The 23,988-nt window shown below is 37.3% G+C and overlaps 1 protein-coding gene across 21 annotated transcripts in view; it reads left to right on the forward strand.

The window, feature by feature from the left end:
• LOC127960111 (forkhead box protein P1-B) overlaps positions 1-4,778 on the forward strand; it is a 181,526-nt gene extending 176,748 nt beyond the window's left edge. For all 21 annotated transcript variants that reach the window (XM_052559685.1, XM_052559680.1, XM_052559675.1 and 18 more), the window contains one exon: positions 1,796-4,778. In XM_052559685.1, the coding sequence (XP_052415645.1) occupies positions 1,796-1,940 (145 nt within the window). In that variant the 3' untranslated portion in view covers positions 1,941-4,778. The remainder of the gene's footprint in view (positions 1-1,795) is intronic.
• The last annotated feature ends 19,210 nt before the right edge of the window (positions 4,779-23,988 follow it).

Here is a 23,988-nt window from a genome sequence, read left to right on the forward strand (position 1 = left end):
AGTGCAGCTCAGTTGCATATTAATAACAATTTCATGTTTGCCCTCAAGCTAGAGATTGAGAACCGGAGGCCATGGGATACATGGAGACGCTTTGATCTAAAACCGATAGAATGGCGAGAGTTTTCTTATTATTCATGCACAAAATATGATAACTCATTAGAACGGCTGCTTTCCTAACAATCATGGAGAGAGAAAAGGTTGTTTGGGGTGGGGTAGATATTGTGGCTAATTACATTTGCCAAACATGTCTTTGCGAAAACCTATAGTTTGCCATGTGAGACTAATTAACTTAAAGGCTCTGCCGCAGCTGCTTCTAATGTTTATCCCTTTATTCCTTTCGGTTTTGGTCGTCTTCCCCGGTAGAGTCAGCGCTCGCTCATTGGCGCTGTATTCCTACAGTGTTTCTGTAATGAGAAATTTGGCAGATCTCATCTCTGTGGACAATCCTGTGCCCAGACTGTGGGCCGGGGTTTATGTTTTGCCTTGTTTACAACTGACAGCGTTATTATTCTTGTAAGGGCTCTGTTTCTTATCACAGCCGTTTGTGTTGGGCCCAGTCGTCAGTGCCTCGCCCCTTCCCCTCTCATCTCGCACGCCTCCCTTCCACTGCTTTTCTTCCCCTTATTGACACTTTGGTTAGAAGTTGCATTAATTTTGCGTGTATTTTAAGTGTAAGCCGTGCTGTCTGGTCACCATGTTGTGCGGCTGTTATTTTTGCACACTTGAAGTTGATTAATGAAGGAACCTTGCGCAGGGTCGTCCTCTAGAGACCGCCTCACAGGTTGTGCATGTTAACGAGCGAGAAGAGGAGCGCTCGGAGCGGCACTGATCCGACGCCACCGGGAAGCTGACAGGCCGTCCGCTCGCTCGCTGCAGTCCATTCTCTCGACGTCGACATGTCGCATGTTGTTAATCTCCCTCATTTATCAATTCAAAGTGAAAACCCTGTTGTCAGGCCAGCTGTGGAAAATAAAGCCGGCAGGTATCCCGGTGCTGGGAGAACTGAAAGAGAAGTTAGTTATCAGGAGCGCTGCTGTGCCGTCTCTGTTAGTCTGTCATTATAGAAACAGCTGGTCGTTACACTGGCCCTTTTTATTTCAGATATTTAACCAGTAGATGGTAGTGGCTGCACTGATACAATTATAATGTACATATTGATATGTTCTAATTTTTTTTCATATATTGTCACAATATTGTCCAGATGCAGAGCCCTGCCTTTGACTTGGGGATAAAAATATACTTATGCCCAAAAAACTAACAATTCGTTCCCACAAATTAAGAATTTGTCCTCTTGTTTTATTAATCAGTTCCCTCGTTTTAGTTTAATCGTGGCCACAAATTAAACATTTGTTACCACAATTTATTAATTTGTTCTCTCATGTTAGTAAATCGTGGCCATGTTGTACTAATTCGTTCCCTCATTTTGATTTTAATTAAAAAAAGGGAACAAATTAGTACAAGGTGGCCATGATTTAATAAAAATGAACGAACAGTTCAATAAGTTTTATATATTTTTGAACCATATATCATGTGCGGGGCTCCATATATATAGGTATCCATGTATTTTTTTTATTGTTTAAATTTTTTTTTACATATTTTATAGATGTCGCCCAAAACTGAAAAAATAATACTTCAAAGCATCAGCTTAAACAGTCTTAATTAAATGAAAGAAAAAGAAAACTTAATCAAAAATATTTTCATTAAGATTTTTTTTTATCATCTTATATTTAAGTAAATTATTAGTTTTTGTTTTGTGTGAAAAAAAATGACCATTCCAATTCTGATTCATTCCCAGGCATCATATCAGCGTAAAAGAGGAGCCACTGGACCCCGAGGAGCATGAAGGTCCCCTTTCCCTTGTGACCACAGCCAATCACAGTCCAGACTTTGACCACAACAGAGATTACGAGGACGACCACGTTCACGAGGACATGCTGTAAGCCTGGTTTCTCCCAGGTCCTCTGCCTGAAGAGGCCATACTAACTGCGGTCACCTGCAAGACCACTCCAGACATAGCAAGCCCAAGACTGGATTCACAATCCTCTTGTTGACAGCTATTAAAATGTTCCAATTTACTCTTAGTGCCATTAAATGCGAAACTAAATACGAGATAAAAAAATCTATTCCATTTGGAAGTATTTTTGATTTGTTTCTACCTTTCGGTTTAAAGACGAGATGCATACATTTCTACTCATCTCCTGAAGAAGAGACGTTTGGTACTGGGGCCTGCTTCTACTTCCTTTTGGCGAAAGTGTCACTGAGACCAGAGCGGACATGAACACACACAACTGAGAAAGACTCATTGCCCTCTGAGTCAAATAAACACTGATCACGAACTCTCACACACACAAATCATTAGCGCTTCGATGAGCGTGCCACTCACAGTGTGCGTGTACGTATGTGACTTTAATTCATAGTCTCTGCCTTCAGATCTTCTCAAGAGGACGGTTCACCCAAAAATGAAAACTCTGTCATCATTTACTTACCCTTATGTCCGATCCCCTTTCATGAAACACAAAATGATTCAATTTGAAGAGTGTACTCGGTTCCTTTGAAAGCGAACGCTCTCTGAGAGTTTATGAGTCTGCGGTGAGCAAATCTTTACTGAATCGGTTGAAAACAAAGCTGACTGATTTTCAAGTTCAACTCACCGACTCACAGCTCAAACAAACGGAAGGATTTCAGTGAATGGTGGTTTAGATTTGTTTGTTTTTTTACCCAAATTTATCTACAACTTCAGAATACTTGGAATATAGGAAAACAACTCCACTCTGCATTTATTGTAAATGCATGAAAAAGAGCAGCTGGTGCACTCTTTAAAATGTGTTTTTAAGGATAAAAAGAAAGTCGTACAGCTTTTGAAAAACATGCTTATGACTAAATGACAGAATTTTCCTTTTAAGTGCACTATTCCTTTAAATCCGCTGTCATCGCAGCTGGAGGATATCTGTCTGGTGTTTTGAGGGTTCCTGGGCAAATAATTTAAACGTGGTGTCCTCTCATTACTCTGTGCTGTTAGCTATATATCCTTTTTGCTGGGTTTGTTTGTTTTGGTAACTGATCAGACCTCATGAATTATGACGTGGAGTTATGGTATGCTTAGCACTGGATGAATGTTAAGGCTTCTCATGCTCTCTTTTTTCCCCTCTTTCTTTCCTTTTGAAATTGAAACAGAATGTCGCATTACCGTGTAGTATTTTTCTGTCATTTGTTCCTAGCGTTTTGGATCGCCACTTTGCAGTCACATTGCCCTTGCGTGCCGACACACACACACACAATCTCTCTCTCTCTCTCTCTCTTTCTTTTCCCGCTCATGAAGTCCATCTGCAAATGCACTACTCGTAATGAAGGCTCCCTCTCCACGCACCAATGAAGTTTAATTTTCACGTGGAATGAATGACAGAGAAATCAACGCAGGTTAACGTTTATCGCTCTGAAATTATACTTTCAAAAATCCCCTTTTGTGGTGATGCATGTTAGCGTCAACCAAATCGCTGATCGAAACCGTCATCTGTATTGCAAAATGAAATGTCAAAAAATGTTGAAATAAGCACCAGGGAGAGGATTGTTAGACAAAAGCTAATCGTGATTCCTGAACGTTATTGTCGGCATGTATGAAACTTTTTTTTTTTTGTTTGTTTGTTTGCCTTTTTATTCAATTCTGTCATTTCAAAGACTGTCTGGATGACTTTAAATTGCATTCCCTCTAGTTTCAATATCAGTTTCACCACATCAATGACCGGCTCAGCCTCTGTTATTAGACATGATATTAATTCTATAAGGGATAAACGTTAAATGGGTTATGAACTGAGGCTGACGGCACAGCCATGACCACTGAGCATTACGGCGCTGGGACAGCCCACTCTGACCATTCACTTCTTGCCACATCGTAATTGTTTCCACGCAGGCCATTTGAACCCGAAAAGCAACTCCGAATTGGAAGCTGCTGTCGCCGGCTTAGCTTAGATTAAAATTTTGGGAACATACTTTAGATTAGGCTTCTACAAATCGATTGCGTTTTGTTTTTCAAATGACTGCAACCAACCACTTTCTGTGTTCTTATTTATTACTTCCATTTTTATTGTCAGATTGTTTTTACTTAAGTTCATGTTTATGTCTCTTATCTGTGACTACCAAAGATACAAGATACTACAAGTCGAGATATTCTATGTTCCATGCAATAGGCCAAATATCCTTATAGTGTTCCCCGCACTGGCCGGACACAAAAATGATGAAATGTCTGAAACGGTGTCGGGCTTATTATGGTAAAAAAAAAAAAGGCCAAAGGGGTTGTTCGATGGGCAGCTGTATTTCTTTGCCTGTGACCAAGATAGTAGAGGAGAGGCAGAGATCGAGACCAACACACGACCAAATCAAAGCAATGTTGTCTCTGGGCCAATGAAAAGGAAAAAGGGAGTGTTCTATCAGGAAATGATGGCTATAAAGGAGAAGGATATGGATGAAAGAGTTTAGGACTGTGTTCACTGTCGTCACAGGAAATTTAAATCCAGGAGGGGGAAAACATTTGCATAACACAATGTGAACTGAACTTTAAACTGGACCACACAATGATGAGAGTTTCATTTGTTCTCATACTTTAGAATTTTTTTTTTTTTGCCATTTTATTCTTTTAAAAGATTGTATGCCACTTACCTTGTAAATTCGAAACGGGATTCCCGATGTCCTTTTGTTAACCTTGGCAATGCTCTATGATTGTGTTTTAGTGTCTGTCAACTTATTACTTTTTTATATTAAAAAACACTCCTGTCAACCAATAAGCTGGGTACAAGGTACTTTAATGGCAGTTACTACTATTTGTAAATTTATCCAAGCATTTCCTATTGATGAAAAGGGTTCACTGAAATGAATGGAGCATCCGGGCAGCTGCAGCGGGTCAGATTCGGGGCTCATCTGAGGGCTGTTTCTGATTGTTATTCTGGAGCAGGTAGATGAGACCATTCACCGCATGTGTAGCTCGGCATTACTGAAGAAATCCAGCATGAGAAACTGTTAGTATGCATACCTCAGTTCAAACCTCTAGGGAATGAGTAACTAAGAAAAAGATGTAACATTTCACTTAGTTGCACTTAGTCGTATGTCTTGCATGTTTAGTCTTAAACTGTAGCGAACTATTTTAAGAAAAATATTTTTAAAAAAATATATAAAAATCAGAGCTTGTTTATCATGAGGGTCTCTCTTTTTTTTTTTTCTCTCTTTTAAACCAATCCAAACCTCAGGCTTTTTTTAGCGCTATGATCTCTTCTTCGATTTATTTTGCTTCTCACATGCGGTAAACTGTTTCCTGTCTCTGCTCTTTTAGCTCATGTTGAAGTAGGTTGTACATACACCACATTATAGCTTGTGTGTCCTATCATTTTCTCCTGATTCTTTTCAAAGAACAAAAAACACAAAAAAAATACTGTTTGTATCACCATGTTTGCTTTATCACAACTGCTTTGTATTTACTATTAAAAAAGACGGAAAACACAAAGAAATGAGCTCCTGCTGTATGTATTTCAATAGCGAACAGTGCTGCAAATGGAATTGACTTCATAATCCTTGCTTTTTCTGTAGGAAAAAAAAGGGGGGAAACTCTCAGACATCTGGGAGGGAATGGATCCGGGGATAATCCACCGTTTTTGGATTCTAAAAACTGTAAAATAGAAAACAGATTTGTCTCTGTTATCATTGACCAAAGAGTTTTGTATGCTCTTTCCTTGCGTTAAGATGTTTTTAATCCTGCTTTTCTGGTCTAGATTAGCTAAAAGGCAGGTGTACGTCTTCTGTAGCACGAGGGAAAATACTGCAAAAATCATTTCTTAATCACTGTTTTAATCACATTTTAAAGCTAAATGTGCATGTTAAATTTTAAGTACATTTCTTTTTACTATTTTTAGACTTAAAGATGCACAGGTTGTTTAAAAAAATACACTAGTTTTTTTTCACTGTTTTTAGTTACAGTATAGTTTTCTTGTTTCACAGTAAATTTACTGATGAAGAAAAAAGTTTGCTGTGAGGAAAGTCTATGATTCATGCACACTATCATGACAATATTTTTTGTGTACTACTATTTCTCTAACAACAAGAAAACTATGAAGAGCAAATATGTATAGCCATTTTTTTGTAATGCATATTATATTCCAAATAGATTTAACAGAAACCACCATCTTTGCTCATCCTCCAGCAGACAGTTACTGTCTCAGTCATACACTATGAATGACTAGATCATGATCGTGCCTGTAAATCTTCACAATTCGTTCTTCCTGTCTTCTATAATTCCCACTTTTTCTGCTCTAATCTAAAATCTTTACCTTCTCTCTTTGCTGACTATCCTGTTATACCCCGTGTCTAAAACTGACTCGCATGTTCGATACCGAAGCAATAAAAACGCAGTTTGTTTCTGAATTGCATGCATCTTTCATCACCTGTGCTGCTATGGTCACACTATAATAAAGCTACACATAATTGTTTTTCATATATGCACATATGACATGAAAAGATAAGACTCAAATCAGGCAGAACTGAACTGCATTTATCAGTTTCAGCACAACATTATTGAGTGTCTTTCATCAGAATACAGACGCAGATATTTGCGCTGTTTGTAATCAAATGCTTGTCATGAAGTCCATAATGACCGGCACTATCACGGCAGCTCGCACATTAAATTACCTTCTAATTAAAAAGAGACAGTTAAACTGTCCTTTACCAACAGCAATTTAGCTAACTGCATTTGACCAGCTATAAATTGTTACTGCATTAAAATCCCAGAAATATTAGCGATATGGATTTCTTGATGGAAATTAATGCTGATGATGAGGAGTTTGCTTTTTATGAGGGATGCACGGGGTCATGTTAGCCACTAAACAGCAGACAGAGATCAGTCCCGAGCATTTTTAATCTTGTGAAACAAGCAATTACAAATAGTTGCATTGATTTGTTAAAAAGCTTTAGGTGACATAAATTGTTTGCCGCTTAGCTTATTGCTCTGATACATAAATGTCATTGGGAATATTAACATTAAGGATGCTGGAAGACAAGATTTAAAGGAAACGATATAAAATTATGGTTAGAGTTTTTGCTGGTAATATTTTATCCCTTATTTGGAGCTTCTTAATTTTATTGCTGTTGTCTCTCAGATATTACCTGCTCATACCAGCCAGCTAGTTTTCTCCTCTGCTGTCATAATCATGGATTTGTACCAGAGATTTTTCAGTCAACTAAATCTAAAATCATTTAAGAAATCCATATATACATAAATACATATACATAAAACGCAACAAAATACTAAATTGCTAAAAAAAAAAAATGTTTTGTTTTGTGAAGAGTCTTATCAGAATTTTCAGAATTCCATATCATAATATTGCCATTTAAAAACCTATAAAGGTATTAGAGAGCTAATTGTTTAAATTCTTAACCTATAATGTTCAAAATGTAAAAAAAAAAAAAAAAAAAAAGGTGGAGTTGGATGGAAATGCAAGAAAAAGAGCAGAAAGGAAATTTATATAATGCAATAAAATGCATATTTTAATGTCAAAAAAAAACAAAAACTTTCAAATACTCCAATACTTTTCAGGGTCACCGTACGAATGCAAAATAATGTCCTGTAAAAGTTGTTGAGCATTGCACATGCATGTGTCCATTTTATTCAAATGAAATTAGAGGTTAGAGGAAGTACATAGTGCTCCCTGATCACAAATCAGATCTTTCATTCTCATTTTTACTTGTCTATTCAATGCTTGAAAGGAATTCATTTTCAGTCAACCGCTCTCGTAAGTTTATATAAAAAAGCAAAGTTATGCTATTCGGCGTCAGAGTATCTTTGCAAAGCATGAATACCTTTTGATCTTCAAATGAAGAAATGCCAAAAAAAAAAAAAAAAAATCCAAACTGTCTCTATCATGTCATTCACACCAGTCTACTTATATTACCAAGTGAGAGTCTAGCCCTTATTACTGAACCCACGGTCTGCGTAGGCTTTTGAAAATGAAATGGACAGATTAGTGCATTATCTTATTTACATATATTGAATTGCAGTAACAAGACTCCGTTCCTACCCCTCGTTTCATTCTAATTAAAGTGTGGCAATGCAACAGCAATCCACACAAGAGCTTTGCTTTAATAGTCAGAGCTGGCAAATTCCCAATCCTGCGACGTGGCAATTAGCAGGGGCGGTAGTGTTTGCTATTCACGGTTTGATGTTTAAAAAAAAAAAAAGAGAGAAAAGTTTATTAAGATGAGCTGCTTCGGGCACTGGTGGGCAATAGACCTGCTGCAAATTAGATTCCAATTATTTGTCAGTTTCTGATATTGTAAACCGCCACTTAAAACATCAGTTAAATTGACACACTGTGCTGCTTGGTTTAGCCTGTAATTAAAACATTTTGTGTTAATTAGATGATGACCACTTCATTCCAGGGCCTCTTGTGTTTGGAGCTTGTGTTATTTTGATTTGCATTGGGCGTGCTGTTTGGATCATGGCTTGTCAGATGCTGGTTAATCAGCCAATGTTTTGTTTCAATTACTGCCAGCTGTTCTACAGGCCTCTCAGGGCTGCATATCAACACAGAACAGTAGGGAAAAAATCATTAGTTCAAATACGGAGATAAACTTTAGAACACGTAATTTTAGAAAAATAAATCAATACTAAAATTAGATATGTTCAAAGTATAATGAATAAATAGCAATTCTATTTTTTTGTAATTAATTTTAAGCATTATTTCTGATTGTTGTCATTATTATATTTTATTAATTTTTTTACAAAAAAAAACTTAGAACCCATTATTATAAAATACTCATTCGAACAGCATGATAAGCTTATGATCGCATAATCATACATTTTCCTCATGCTAAAAGGAAGCATTGTTTGGATTAATTTTCACCTATTTTCCATATTCAAGCAGGATCTCTGAATAATTTCGATGATGCAAAACAACATGAATAATTACGAGTCTCACGGCTTTCTGCCACCATGCATTAATGGACGTGACTAAGTTTACTTTTCATTTACATATCATAAGTGCAAAAAGCACATTTGCGCGTGCATTAATCTAAGGTCAATACATATTTAACTACTAAAGTAGGTCTGAATGACTCCGGAGACGTTCGGTGTAGTATTATTTACGCACAATGCAACTTAGTGTCTCTATTACCATTGCACTTATATATCAAAGTTATTACGTGAAACTGTGGGTTTTATGTCATAATGTCCCTGTGTTTTACAGATTGCTTATTTCCAGGTTTAAGATAAATAATTATGGAAAGTCAGTTTAACGTTGAACGCTCAGAGAACTTGAAATCCTGAAAGCAGCAGGCCTACATTTCCCAACTGTCTCATTAATATTTGGCACATTACGGTTTGAGATTAGAGCCTTTACTATACAGGCCTTTACTTCTGTACACACTTTTACAGATATGTATTAAAGCAGCTTCTGATGGGACTCTCAGCCTGTGCAACTCTCCGCATCTCTCATTTCAGCCCAGATTTAATGCTCTTCTTCAGGGGAGGGGATGGAAAATAACTGTCATTAAAATATGTCATGGCAGCTGTTTACCTGCAGTGAACCTTGATTGAAGCAGGTCTGACTTTACACTGATGCCCCTCTAATCTGTATGACTGGCATGTTAATTTCCCCGACGCTGCCATTCAAAAACACAAACATGAAATGTTGGTTTTAGGTCTGGGAGCCCAGCTAGAGTGAATTTCAAGTACTTATTCAAATATTTCATTAAAATGTAAATTTTACATTGGTCCAACGCCTAGCTGTGCACAAGGCATGACTTAAGAAGTTATGAAGTTATAACACCAATCGTGTTTTTTTTTCTTCTGCATTTCGAATGCCAATTAACTTGCACTATAAATGTCCTTACCTTGTTTTATCTCTCCTAACCGCATGCCAAAAAAATGCATCAAATGCAACAGGAGTGCAACGGCTCGGCATTGACCAGTATTGGGAAAGAAGAGAGACAGAAGCCAATTAAACATCAAGCTTCGTGCAGACTGGTAGCTAATCAATTCTCTTATCGCCACAAAGTGCAAATGCACTGATGAAAAGGCAAGCACTGAAGAACTGTAAATGACAGAATGTCCCTAAATGCAAATGCATGATCTGGACAGTTTGTCAGCGTGCTTCTTTTAGAGCTTTGCTCTGGTGATCTCTGTAGCATCAATGCATGCATAATGTACGCAGTGTGACTCCATAGACCTCAAATCATTCTCGATATATTAGTCAAGTATTGGGTATTTCAGACACAAAATTGGAGATACAAGAGTGTATCGACAGGAATGATGTGTTCGCAATACATCTTGAGCATTAATGTTCCTATATCCGAGGGGTGGGCATAACTGGAAATGGCAAACTGATTTAATCTGTCACTTCCTGACTCGCGAGCTCTCGTTTTTGTGTTTTCCTGCCGGGAACAAACGCTCAAAGCCGGCGGTTTGCGAATTCTGGCACGTCACGTTCCGTCTACCTTCCACTTTATTTCGATGGTGCAGGCAACACTCGCCTCCCGTTTCTTTATCTACTTCCCTCTCTTTTTTCTTTCATTTTTAACATTCAGGGGGAAGATAAAATGGTTGCAGGTGGTGATGAAAATAAAAGCCATCCATCATTATTTATTAGGCATGAAAAAGATACACAATAATGTAATTTAATCTCTCAGCAGACAATTATTTCCACATATTGATAATGCAAAGCGAAAAGTGCCATGAATCCTAATATGATGTTTGCTTTTATTGGTGTATAATACAAGCAGAACAAATAATGTAATTGTATCAGGAAGAGAATGTAATTATTTGCACATGCTAACATTATAATAGCAATCTGCCTCAGACAATGGTATCATATTATTTTGCTGTGCTTAACTAGTTACAATTTGCATTTACTTATTATGTCTCAGTGGCAATAAAGCCGCCCCCTCTTGTGCTTGAAGTAGAGCGCTGTTATTATTTGAACCCCCGTCTCCAACTTTTGATTGTTTGCAACTTGCTGAGATTTGAGATCATGAAAGTTTAAGTTTACACCCAGGAGGAGTGTCGAGTTTGATAATATCATCTTGCATTGGGCTAATTCTTTTCAGCTAGTCCAATGCAATAGAGCAGAGTTGATGAAAGTTAAAGCATCAGAAACTCACTTTGATCATTTCATAAGACTTGGGCAACTACACTACGCATAGCCTACACTACTACACCAACTAGTAAAAACGATTCCCTTTTACACATATATCAGATGTCTCAACTCACCGATTTTCCTTCTCAAGGAGAAAGCAAGCCTCGCGAAGGCAAAGGCCATCTCATCATAATTCATCGTGACCTAACGTGAAACAAGAATCCTCCCGAAGAGCGGCCTTTAAACAGATTTTCTCGATTATTTGTAATGATTAACCATTAAACATACATTAAAAAAGCATCTTGATGCACGGACTGTCAGGGCACATCAGGCATGCGTCCTTCTCGCCTGTATCTTTAATAAAATGGTGTTCATGCCATATTGAACTAATGACCAGGAGAGTCAATGTAAAATTAGATCAAGCATCCACACTTGTGTCTCCCTGACATTATGAAAATGTTTTATTGATGACTCATTACAGGCCGTCCGGCATGAGGTGAGGGCTTTTTTCCCCTCTCCTCGATCCATCCTAATAGAAGATGCAAAGCCTAATAATGATAATGCCTCCTGAATAATTAATCCCCCCAAAACCCAATCCATCTCGACACGGGACATGTACATATTTTAGCGCCTCATTTGCATATTTAGAACAAACAGCAGCACAAACCCATTAAAGGGCCAGCGCTCACCTCTTGTGTTTGATGCATAGTAATGAAGGGCTTTTGAGTGATTGGCTTTTAAGAATTAAAACGAGAGCGGCCGGATGCCGAAAAAACTCGCCGCCTGCTCCCATACTGCGTGCTGCATGCATCCTCCACCGGAGGCTAGAGCAGTGTTCTGAAGTCATTAGTGATTTGTAAATGATATTTGCTCCCTTGTGACATATCATTTGAAATGCTATTTCTAATAATAACTGATATTAAAAACAACCGTCGCACATTCCACAAATACGAACATCTTGAGGGGGGCGAGCACTTCTTAATGTCAATATGAATTGCGATTCAAAAGCGCATCTAACAAATATTAAAGACTCCCTGAGGTTTCTTCTGAACATTTAACCGTCTTTCGCCACAAAGGCGAGAATTATACCGGGGAGATTACGCTTCCAAATTGGCCGAGGATAAACTCGACTTGGAATGGAAATGGAAGAGCAAATTCATTCTGATATTTTTGCTCTGTGCTTTCATCCATCAAGCTAAAATAATGGCATTGTGGCTGATTCCGGTTGCTGTAGCACAACGAATCAGAGGTGTGGTGATAAAGCAGCCGCGCTCCCTTTGGCATTGTGCGCGGCATTGTCGCCGCCTCAAAACCACTCATTTGAACTGTCACCTCCTTTCTTAATGACTCCTTACAAATCCCACAGCTTCCTGTGGTGCGTTTCCTGTCGACTTCATCACGGGGGTGAAAAGAGAAGGGAAGAGAAAGCGAGAGAGATACAGTAGTTGGCTCAACACCCTACGCCAGCTCAACCGGAAGCTACACCAGCGCCGTGGTCCTGTTACACCGTGATGGGCCGCCACACCAGGTAATGCTGCCAATCGGCACCAGACGAAGCCCGCAGACCTTCTCTGGATACGCCACTGGTCTTTGAAATTAAAGTCGGCTTTAGTAATCCACAGAAATGGCCCCCTCAGACTGCTCTTGCTTGCAGTTTAGTTTCACCCCGGCTGGCGATAAAGCATGACAGAAATACAGAGCGCTATCTGCAAGCGGAGAAGCCTGATAGGTTCTGCCAGCTTATCACACAACAGGCAGCTAACCTTCCTTCCCCTGTGTCTGGCCCCTGAACAGAATTGAGGAGTCAATTTACAAAAGCAGTCATGTTTGGTTGTAAATAAGACTGTGTATTCACCCTTCATAAAAAGGAAGAAAAATGTAAGTGCATGAAGCAGAAAAGTTCCGATTGAACCCCAATTCCACCCTGAAGTCGCAACCTGGTGTAATACAACAGCGTTAGCGGGAATGCATGTAAATCCAGGCCGAGGAAGGGGCTGCAGATTGACACGGATCTAGCCGAGCGGGTTTCATCTGTACCAGGGTGGGATTAACAAGCTTAAAGAGGGCTTAAACACCATCTTCCAAGTTTACCTGTTATATGGCATAACTTCATCAAAGAACGGGTGCGACGCTGCCTTTTAAAACCTTTTTATGTTTGTTCACAGTTGTCAGTCTCGGGAATGAACTCATTTGCGGGGTTAACGCTGGTAATCGCTTCAAAACCAAACCTCAAAGTTCAGGGCGTAAGTATTATTGATGTGAAATGGACTAATATGCGGGACTTTGCGAGTCATATTTTGCCTAAGAAGATCACGGGTTCAGTTACTTCTGCACATCAGGTAAACATCAAAAGTCAGATTTCAGACTGTTGCGTGTCAGAAAGTGTCAACCTCACAAAGTTTTTGAAATTGAATGCTTATTTTCTTCACCTACAACAGCCTGGTTTATATACTGGTTGGTACCAATAAGCCAATAATGATTTTTTTTATTTGTAATGGCATAAAACCAATAATGGCTGATGTTATAAATGTATATAATTGTGTTAAATAAACTTAGAAAAATATAATAAAATAAAATATAATTTAATGTGCTGAAAGTGAACGCATCACAACAATATAAAAGTACTATTTAGAAAAAGATCCAAGAATCATACGGTAGAGTAAAATTAAGTAAATGTTGTATAAAAAAAATAAGAAAAAAAAAGAAAGAAAATAAGTGTTCATAATAGAAACAAATATCAAATATAAATCAATATATATTTATGTATCAATGCAAAAATGTTGTATGATGGCAAAAGTCATCTAATTAAAAAAGTGGAAAAAACATTAAATCTCAGATGTCTTTGTACATCATCTAAAGCTTTAAGAATCAAGTACTTAATATTAATCAACATTAGAAAAAGAAATCTAAAAATATTTTGTATTTAAAGTTGAAGAAATACATCATTAATATTAGTTGTCTTTGAACAGGAAATAATTCTTGCCAAATACTTTGTTTCTGCATGTTAGAAAAGTGCAAGTGTGTTCTTTTTTGGCCAGGATGTGGCTCTGGGCACAGGGGCTTTGAGCACTAGCTCCCAGGCTCTGCAACTAGCTCTAAATTTCAGACCCTACAGGCACCATAAAAGAAAGACAACCACAGTTAGCTGAGGTGAAAAAAAAAAAAACTGCAGAGCCAAGCATTTTCAGTCTCTGTTTTGACTGTAAACAAAAATAACCACCAAATAAAATGGTGCCAACTCGAACAAAATGATTTTGAGTTTGTTTTCTCCTAGGAGGTTTAAGAGATTTCTGGGCGCTATTTCAACGTGGGCTCGCCTAGCATTTTAGTATCTCTCAGGAACCAAGTGCCATTTTAAAAAGCACCGTATTTTGTTTTGTTTGGGTTTTGTATTTTCCTCCTAAACAATGATAACATTTTTCTGAACCGGAGTCGCTGCCAATGAAATTAATGGGAAGGTTGTCAAGTGCATACAGGAAGTGAGCTTTTTAAATAAACACATTGTTTCCAAACTAATCCACACCCTTATTGTTTACTGTTGGAGAGCACAGTCTGGGTGTGTTGTACAGACAGCTTGACACTGGCCTCCCCAATTAATCCTCCCTGACAAGGCCATTCTGATTTAGAGGGAGGGAAAAAAAAGAGAAAGAGGGAACAGGGTGGGGGAGTCAATAGGCAAGTTTTCACCTCAGATAGAGTCGGGATCAATGGAACATCTTAATGACTCTGTCATCGGTAGGACACACTCAGAGGAGCTTCAGAAGGTCTTATTTACAGTAACTCTGGAGAAATGTATGTAAGACAATGGCCTTTAAAATAGGTTATTAAAAATAAAATTTATTCAATTAACAAATATGAATATAAGTTATATTATAAGTTATATATATATATACACACATTAAAAGGTGTATAAATTTAAAATTAAACCATTAAAGTGTCTAATATTAAAGTTATTAAATGAAATGTAAGCTAAAAAAAATATTTTGAAAATGATACCTGGTGGCGATGTGGTGTTATGCAATTAAAGAGCTATTTCTACACAATTTCATGCATACAAATAGTATTGTAGGTATAAATCATATCAATATCTGAATAATATAAAGTTTATTAAATAAGTTTTAGGCTAGAAAACTACTGATCATTTAAAAAAATAAATAATAATAATAATAAGTTCCTAACAGTTAAATACAGTGCAAAAAGTGTGATTAAAGAGCTATATCTACACAATTGTATGCACTTAAATAGTTTTCTTAACACGTTCATTTAGTTACCATTCAGTAATTAAGAATAATCCATGCCAAATGCAATTTTAACATTTAAAAGCATGTCAGATAAAAATGAAATTAATTTATTATCAGTTATGAAAGTCTAAGTCTAATCAACACAATATATCTTCAAGTAATTTTATACATAGGTAATCTGTAAAAAAAATAAATAAATAAATGAGAATGTTTAACCATCAGTAAACCAACTGAAGAATCAATGATCATATGCAGTACTTTTTCTAAGTGTATTTGTCCGTTAGGTCATACACATATATCAGGAACACTATGACACAGATTAAGTAGGCTGCAGGCAAGTTTATTAAGTAGTTTGGCCAAATTGCTCATCCTTTCAGCTGCCATTAAGGTCTGTTAAACTCATTTCATCATGTTTAATTTCATCCTCCAAGATCAGCGCAGAAAGAAGGAGTTAGAGTGAAATGAGAAAAGGCTCAGTGTGAGTTAGCGAGTGCTATCGTTTCTCGCCGTCTGCTGTAGGAAACTACAGTCACTTCGGAAAGCTTTGTTTCCACGCGCTCCAGAGTTGGCCACTCTAAAACAAGCCCGAAACCCATGAAACCTGACCTCCAGCACATGAATCACAATGACCTCATCCTCCACTTCTCCTGCTTATTGCCTTTTAATGACTCCTGATTCATATTACCTTGGTATCATGGTCGACGTCTTTTCCTTCACCCTCATACGTTTATTTGTTATTCTGATTTGGGCCAGCTACGCTTAGCTTGAAGTCCTGTCTGGTCCTACCATATGTGCACAAATAGATGGCAACAAGAAATGAATGAAAACAAATAAAAGGAAAATATACTCATCACACGTCACCACAAACTGCTCTCCGAGGCCTTCTGTTTTCCAGCCCAGGCTCCACACGTGGCCCGGGTGAATATTCAAGAGACATTTATAGGAAATAAATTAAGAGACCAATGCAAACCATATGGCGGCGGGGGGTGGGGTGTTTGTGAAAGATCCTGCATCAAAGCTCGCTCCGCGGATCACACCATATTAGCTCTGTTTTTCCAGTCCGGCAGAATCGGGAGAGGGAACCACAGCCGTGCTGGCGATAGGAAACATATGAGTGTGGACAGCAGACGGGGAACCAGAACACAGGGTTGAGGGCAAGCCGTCCAAACACATCGGTAGAAACCATTACAGTGTGTGGGGGACATATGGTGCCACGGCATTGCCATTCATGCATTTGTACAGTATGTGTTTGTAACATATGCTTTTTGTAAGTATATTTGCAGGGTAATATAATTTGACCTTTATAGGAACCTGTCAGATTATTTGCTGTGATTTACCTGCTTTTTTGAAAAACAGAAAAAAAGACATAACATTCTTAGATGCAAAGTTCTCTTTCCCAAAATATACTGTATATCTGTATGTGTATATGTTTATTTGGGGGGGGGGGTAGGTTGGGTGGAAATCAATACTTTTATTTGGTAAGGATGCATTACATTGAACAAAATAGACAGTAAAGCCATACAAATAAAAAGCTGTTCTTTGGAACATTCTGTTCATCAAAGAATCCAAAAATGTGTCACAGTTTCCACAGAAATATTAAGCACCTAATCCAAAAATCAGCATACTAGAATGGCTTCTGAAGGATCATATGACACAGTCATTTATTTGTTTTGATTGTATTTTTTACAAATAAATGCAGCCTTGGTGAGCAAAAGATATTTCCTTCAAAAACTCAGTATTTCATTATTTAAAACTACATACTAGTTATTTACTTGTACAAATCGCATATAGTAAACCCTTTTAAATAATAAAAAAAATCATGTTGTTAAAGTAATATTTTATAGTTAAAATTAATAGATTAAAAATGTCAGTTAGTAAGTTTAATTATCAAACCCGCATGTCGACCATATTTTTTTTTAATTTGCAGTCATGTTGAATTAGAAAGAATATATTGTCAGCAATGATTATCAAACAAGTGAGCTCATGTAGTGCTGTTTATTTGTGATTGTTTAGTGAATGCTCCAGGGAGTTACATGTTGTTACAGGATCACCCTCAAAGTCACCGTTCATCAGACACAACAGTTGCTTCTTTCCCGTTGTATGAGTGTATGTGTTCGTTCTTCAGTGTCCCATCATTGTTCTTTCTGTCAGTTGCAGGGGTCACCGTGAGGACGGCTGCTGTACTGCAGTCTATTTAGCCAAATTCTGTTTGTATACACTTGAATCTCCTTGTTTGTGTGTGCAAGATCTGTTTGCCTATTGTTTTCTTGAAGGATTTCGCTCCTACTTCATGTTTACTCCTTCGAACAAAATATCTTCCAGATTCCAGTCCGATCATATTCGCAGCCGAGGTGTGGACTGACATGACTGACATGACAATCCCACAACCAATCAGAACAGGTTGGCACTGTCAGCATATCTCGCTGCAATTCAGCCGCAAACCCCGATTGCACGCACTGTTTACACTCAGCAGCCCTGTCAATCACAAGAAACGGCAGTGACATGTTAATGAAAGGTGCATATGGGCTTATAGCATTCATATTCAACACAAAGACAGGGCAGAGAGCCAAGGGGAATTAACAGTGGCTACGCTTCAGTCTAGAACCCAATAACTCACAGCCCTTAAGCAGGACTCCTCAGAACACACAAATGCAACACTTTTGAAGTTCAAAGAATTCTTAGAAGAAGGTGTAAACCCTCTAAAAAGGGGAGAACTGTTTCTAACCTGTTGATTTTGGAAGCAGTCTAGGAATAAAACCAGTAATACAAACAGACTCGCTTGTCCTCATCCACGATAAATCAACAACAAAGCACAGCTCGATCCTGTGAGGGCTATTTTAAACATAGCAAAAAATATATATATATATATATATATATATATTTGAACCCCCTCAGACTTATCTCACAAGTTGTTGAGTCCAGATTTCTGAGTAAGTCCTTCATTAATGCTGTATATGTTAATTCATAGCAGCGGTAGCATGGGGAAGCCTGCTGAGAGCCAGTGGGCTAGTTTACCTCAGGACCTAAAGAAAATCACTTCCAGGAATAGATGGAGGGAAAGAGGTTTTCATCAAAGCTCGTGGCCTAAGGCGATAATTAACTGCTGTTTAGTTTGAAATGTGGAAGAATCTGCAGAGATGGTGACATTTATTTATTAGGGGTGCTTGCTAAGGCAAGCATCGCTATTACTATTGCTCATACTTAATGAACAAAACCCTTAACCTTATGTATGAAACTTTGCATTGAATGACATCTCAAATCGTGCAGTTTGTTCAGGAAAGAAGCGCCATATTCGCTTTCAGACTTTTGTATTGCAGAAAATAAAAGAGTTGTAAAAATCCCATATACTTTCACTGAAGAAGGGACAGGTTTACAGGAAATAGAACATCATAAAGGTGTTGGCTTGAACGCAATATAAAAAATATTTTTCAAAGTTGTAAATAAAGCAAAGATTATTGGAATACAAAACAATACTATTTCAGTTTTTCAAGTATTATTTTTCATGTTTAATTCAGTGTGCTGTTTGTAATTGTTTTTTTTTAATTTACCAGAGTAAAAACTGTTTCTACACAAAAAAAAATTTTTTTAAATTACATTTTAATCTTTGTTTTATAAAAAAATTTAAAACTATTTATGCAACACCTTTGAAACTGCATTTTACTTCAAAAAATGTATTTAAAGATCAGATAAAATTGAAAGAGACAAGAATGTGAAAGTTGGCAGCTTATTAAAGGAATAGTTTCCCATTTCAACAAATGTTGTCAACAAAGGTTTTGTCCGGGAAGCTTAAATCTTGTACAAAATTATACCAGGTAACAGGGAAACAAATAATAGCACATTTTCAGTCCCACAAATTCTTGTATTTCTTATTCCGAAGCACTTTCTACTGTACGATCCAGATTAAACAAAGGCAAAATACTGGTGCCAACCTTCACAATTTAAGGCTGTTCCTAAAGCCTTCAAACTTCAGCTAAAAAAGTCCTCTTGGCTTTTGCATGCAGCGTGCAGCCCATGCCAGGCAGGTATAGAGACGTGCTCTCGTTTCTTTCTCCTCTACTGAACTGCAAACTCTGTTCTCCTTCATTCTTCCTGCCTTTTCCCCTTCTCGTTCCCCGTGTGCCACCCGCACATCTGGAGCGGGCGTCCCGCTTCACCAGTCTCCAGGAGTCACCTGATTTATTGATATTTAAAATGTTCTGATGGTTTTATGTGCTTCGAATGGATTCGGGATAAAAAGGCTTAGTCAGAAACCTGCATGAAAAACATCTATGGTAGTAAAAGAGCCTTCAGCACTGTATAGAATGCGTTTCAAGAACGGTTTGATATATATAATGCTAATTTAATAGAAAACGATTTGAGCTGAAATATGCACACATGCTAAGACAGATAACATCGGCTTTCATCTTTCAGCCATACTGACCTATTCAAACAAAGCCAGCTTTAATGCAGTCAAAGCATTGTTTGTACAAGCAGATAGAGATAGAGAACTTTTACCCACACACTCTCCATTAAGCTTGTCGCTCTCATTGGTAATTTGTATATGCTGGCCATCAGTCTTGTCTCTAATATGTGTTTGAGATAGTGCTCCATGAAACGAATAATATCCCCTTTGTTGCCACTTCCAGATTTATCAAATCCCGCCCTGACATTTTTCTTGACTTATTATGTTTGAATAACCCTCGTTTGCAACATTTTCGTAAGCTCCTTACAGATGAGGTAATTGTGTTTTTGCTTCAGAGAATATGGGCTGTGCAAAAAAAAAAAAAAGGCAGAGATGGCTTTCAGCACATGTGAAGTTCTGAAAGATATCCATAACTCCTAAAGACTCTTAATTTGAACCAGGTATTTGTGCTGGGTGGGGAGGAAAGCACTGTTTATAAATTGTCTAGCACGGTAAGTCCGTGTGACGGGGTCCATAAGGGAATAAATTTGTTTCTGGTTTACAACTGCGAAGGCTGATGGCAGTAGCAGACTCGAAGTCATTTTTTGGGCTAGCCGCAGACTTTCCCTCAACATGCACAAGTGTTTTTTGTTGATAAACACTACTTTTTGTAGACCGAAAGAGTGGCGTAAAAAAGTTCAAGTAGGAATTGATGAATGTGGACGTTTTATGACAACCTGCCAAGCATTTAAACAGTCCACCAAAGCCAGTGACGCATAGTAAGGTCGAACGTAGAGAAGAATTTGACGCTCTGTGCCAATAAAAATAGCCCTGCTCCATGCGTGTCTGTACATGTCAGTCACAAGCCTGAATGAAAATAAGGTCCTATATGAAATATTTGACAGAAATCAAAGAACACAAAGCAACATCTGCTGTTAAAATGGTTATGAGTCCAATCACATGACATGTTTGCTTAATCTACGATTGCAAAGGTCTCATTATGGATACAGCGGCCTGTATTTGCAATCCAAAAGCTCAGCCTTGTTAGGCTCGCCACTGACTCATTACTGCAGACGACCAACAACTCTGACAGGCAAGCGTTTCCGGAGTACTGCTATCTAGTATGCACAACATTTAATGAAATACACTTTATAAACAAATCAAATGGGGGAAAAAGCGTCAACCAAATGACAAGTAACTTCGGACTGACCTTTAAAAAGATTGTTTGAAACCGAGCCAATACTGTAGGCTCTTGAATGGGTTGTTGACAGCTCCGAAAGGCCTTGCAAATGAAAGGTCTTGTTATCTTTAGTGGTAGTAAACCTATTATGAAAAATCTGCAAGCACTGAGCCTAAAAAATAAAAAGCAGCAATTGTGGTCAATCATTTGTTTAACAAAACATGTAGGAAAATATATGCTATTAAAGCAAGGGGAGAATTTTGATTTGCATTACAAATGCAAATAAGAAAGTGTTCAAATTTCTCTCAGACAAATAATAATGCAGGAAACCGATATGTGATGGGGCCAAGCCAACCCTGTGAATGTAAAACAACAGATCATTGATTTTAACTTGCTAGAATATAAAACTGCACATTAAAGGTGAGAAAACTTACCTATTATTCATCCAATATGTAAATGTCACTAAAGCACTCTGATGTTACTAAAGAAAACATATGCATTAAACATATTTTGCAATATACCAAATGCATTCATATTTTATATGCCTTTAATCAATAATTTTGTGTGAAGAAAAATCTTGACATAAAGATGTTCTCAGGTTAAAAAGGAATTTCATTACTACAATTTCAGTGATGTCAATCATTATACTATATGACCTCAACATGTTAATTATTCAGTGTCAGAGGTTTGATGTACACTATATATAGAAGAAAAGTGACCTTGTCTATTAGCTCAAAAACTTCTGAAGGAAAGATATGAATATATCACTACAATTAATGAAAGACAGGGAAACGAAGTCAAATAGAATTCTATTAAAGTAAATAGAATCTATTTTAATTCATTTTAATTAATTTAGTTTCATGGGATTCAATGGTGGCTGCCTACAGGGCCAAGTAAAAAGAGCCTAGTCTAAAATATTGTTATATATATATATATATATATATATATATATATATATATATATATATATATATATAGCCCTTCTTATTTCCAAAATGAAAGTTATTACTCAGTAACTGTCTATGAATAATATGAGTAAAAGATAATCTAACAAAATATTGTAAATATATATATATATATATATATATATATATATATATATATATATATATATATATATATATATATATATATATATATATATATATTGTATATATATTATGAAAATTTATCTGCAGTCAAATATTAATAAACAATGACTAAAAACAATGATTTACTGCCCCTTAAAAAAATCAATCAATATAAAAATAAAAGGAAATAAAAGGAAGACAATAAAATCTTTTCACGTATTCGGTTAAACAATTTACATTCATGTACCTTGGGAAGGCCTAGTTGTTGCACGGTGTGGCCTCAAACAACGAAATAATTCTGTGTGCTGTTGTTGCATTCTTCACATCAAAAGCACTTTTAATAAGGCCATTATAAATACATCAGAAAAATCTACTCTGATATTCAGCAAACAAGTCAATCCCGGATGCCCACCATTCACTGCTCTTTTACAGGGGTATTGCGTCTCTTCATCCAAGACTGAGGGAGATATAATGAAGGCCAGCGTACTAGATTTCAGGTTCCCACTGTGTTCAAAGATGCCTGTCATATCCAGAGATGTATAGTAACGAAGTAGAACTACTTCACTACTGTACTTAAGTACTAAAAGGCGGTATCTGTACTTTACTAGAGTATTATTTTTTTCTCCTACTTCCACTTTTACTTCGGTACATATTTTCGCTGAGTTTAATACTTTTACTCCGATATTTTTTTTATGTGCTGCATCGTTACTCGTTACAATTATAATAATGTTACGAATCATTCCATTACAAACCACTGCCAGAACTGTAGATGGCAGGTTTGATGAAGCTGGCACATCATTGAGCGAATCAAGCGAGACTGCGCGTGCTGACTGAACTGCTGTGAAGAGAGAGATGAACACCGAGCCGAGCCAGATAATGACTCGTTCACGAGTCAAGAACAGGTTGCATCGGTTTTCGGATGACCAGTAACGTTAGTTCTTTCTGACAGTTCGATTCAGTAAACCAGTTGAAGAAAACAGTTCACCGATTCTTTTGCGCTCGATGCAATGGCGTCATTGGCGTTGACTGCACATGGGCTCATAACATTAACACAGAATCAGTTCAGAATCAATCACCAAAAGAAGCAGTTAGGTTCCAGACGCTCTGTGTGTCGGTTTGCTTCACGCTAAATCACACATGCGCAGTATCATCAGCTCCTCGGTTCACGAATCGGACAGAAACGGTTCTTGACTCGTGAACGAGTCATTATCTGGCTCGGCTCGGTGTTCATCTTCAGTTCTCTCTTCACATCAGTTCAGTCAGTGTACTGTTTGAGTCAATGAATGACTCCGGGATATTGGTTTGTTTTAACTCAGAGGGAGTGTCAGACACATTAAACAAGTTAACAGCTTAATTCATCTGTGGATTAATGCGTATTGGAGACGCGAACTGTTTAAAACGATTCAGTTCGATTTGGTGGACTGTTTCAAAAAGATCCGGTTACATCGAATGATTCGTTCGCGAACCAGATATCACAAACTGCTTTGTTTTTAACTGTCTTACAACAGACACGGAAGAGAAGACAATGCTGAATAAAGTCTAGTTTTTGCTATTTTTGGACCAAAATGTATTTTCGATGCTTCAAAAAATTCTAAATGACCCTCTGATGTCTTATGGGTTTGAAACAACATGAGGGTAAGTTATTAATGACATCATTTTGCAAATTGGGCTAACTAACCCTAGTAACTGTTTTTTGTTTACAAGAAGTTACAGTCAAAGGAATTGTGATTGTCCTTTAAGTTAATCATTTGAAATAGTAAAAACAAAATGTTCAAACTTTTGACTACTTTCTTTAATAGCTACATAACACAATACTTCTACTTTTACTTTCAGTACTTGAGTAGTAAATTTTAAAATAGACTACTTGCAATACTTAAGTACAAAAAATGTTGAATACTTTAGTACTTCTACTTAAGTGTGGTGCTTAAAGAGCACTTCTACTTCTACTCAAGTCACTTTTTTGATAGAGCACTTGTACTTTTACTCAAGTATGGTTCTCTAGTACTTT

This window comes from Carassius gibelio, chromosome B6 (assembly GCF_023724105.1).
Source record: "Carassius gibelio isolate Cgi1373 ecotype wild population from Czech Republic chromosome B6, carGib1.2-hapl.c, whole genome shotgun sequence".
Lineage (NCBI taxonomy): Eukaryota > Metazoa > Chordata > Actinopteri > Cypriniformes > Cyprinidae > Carassius > Carassius gibelio.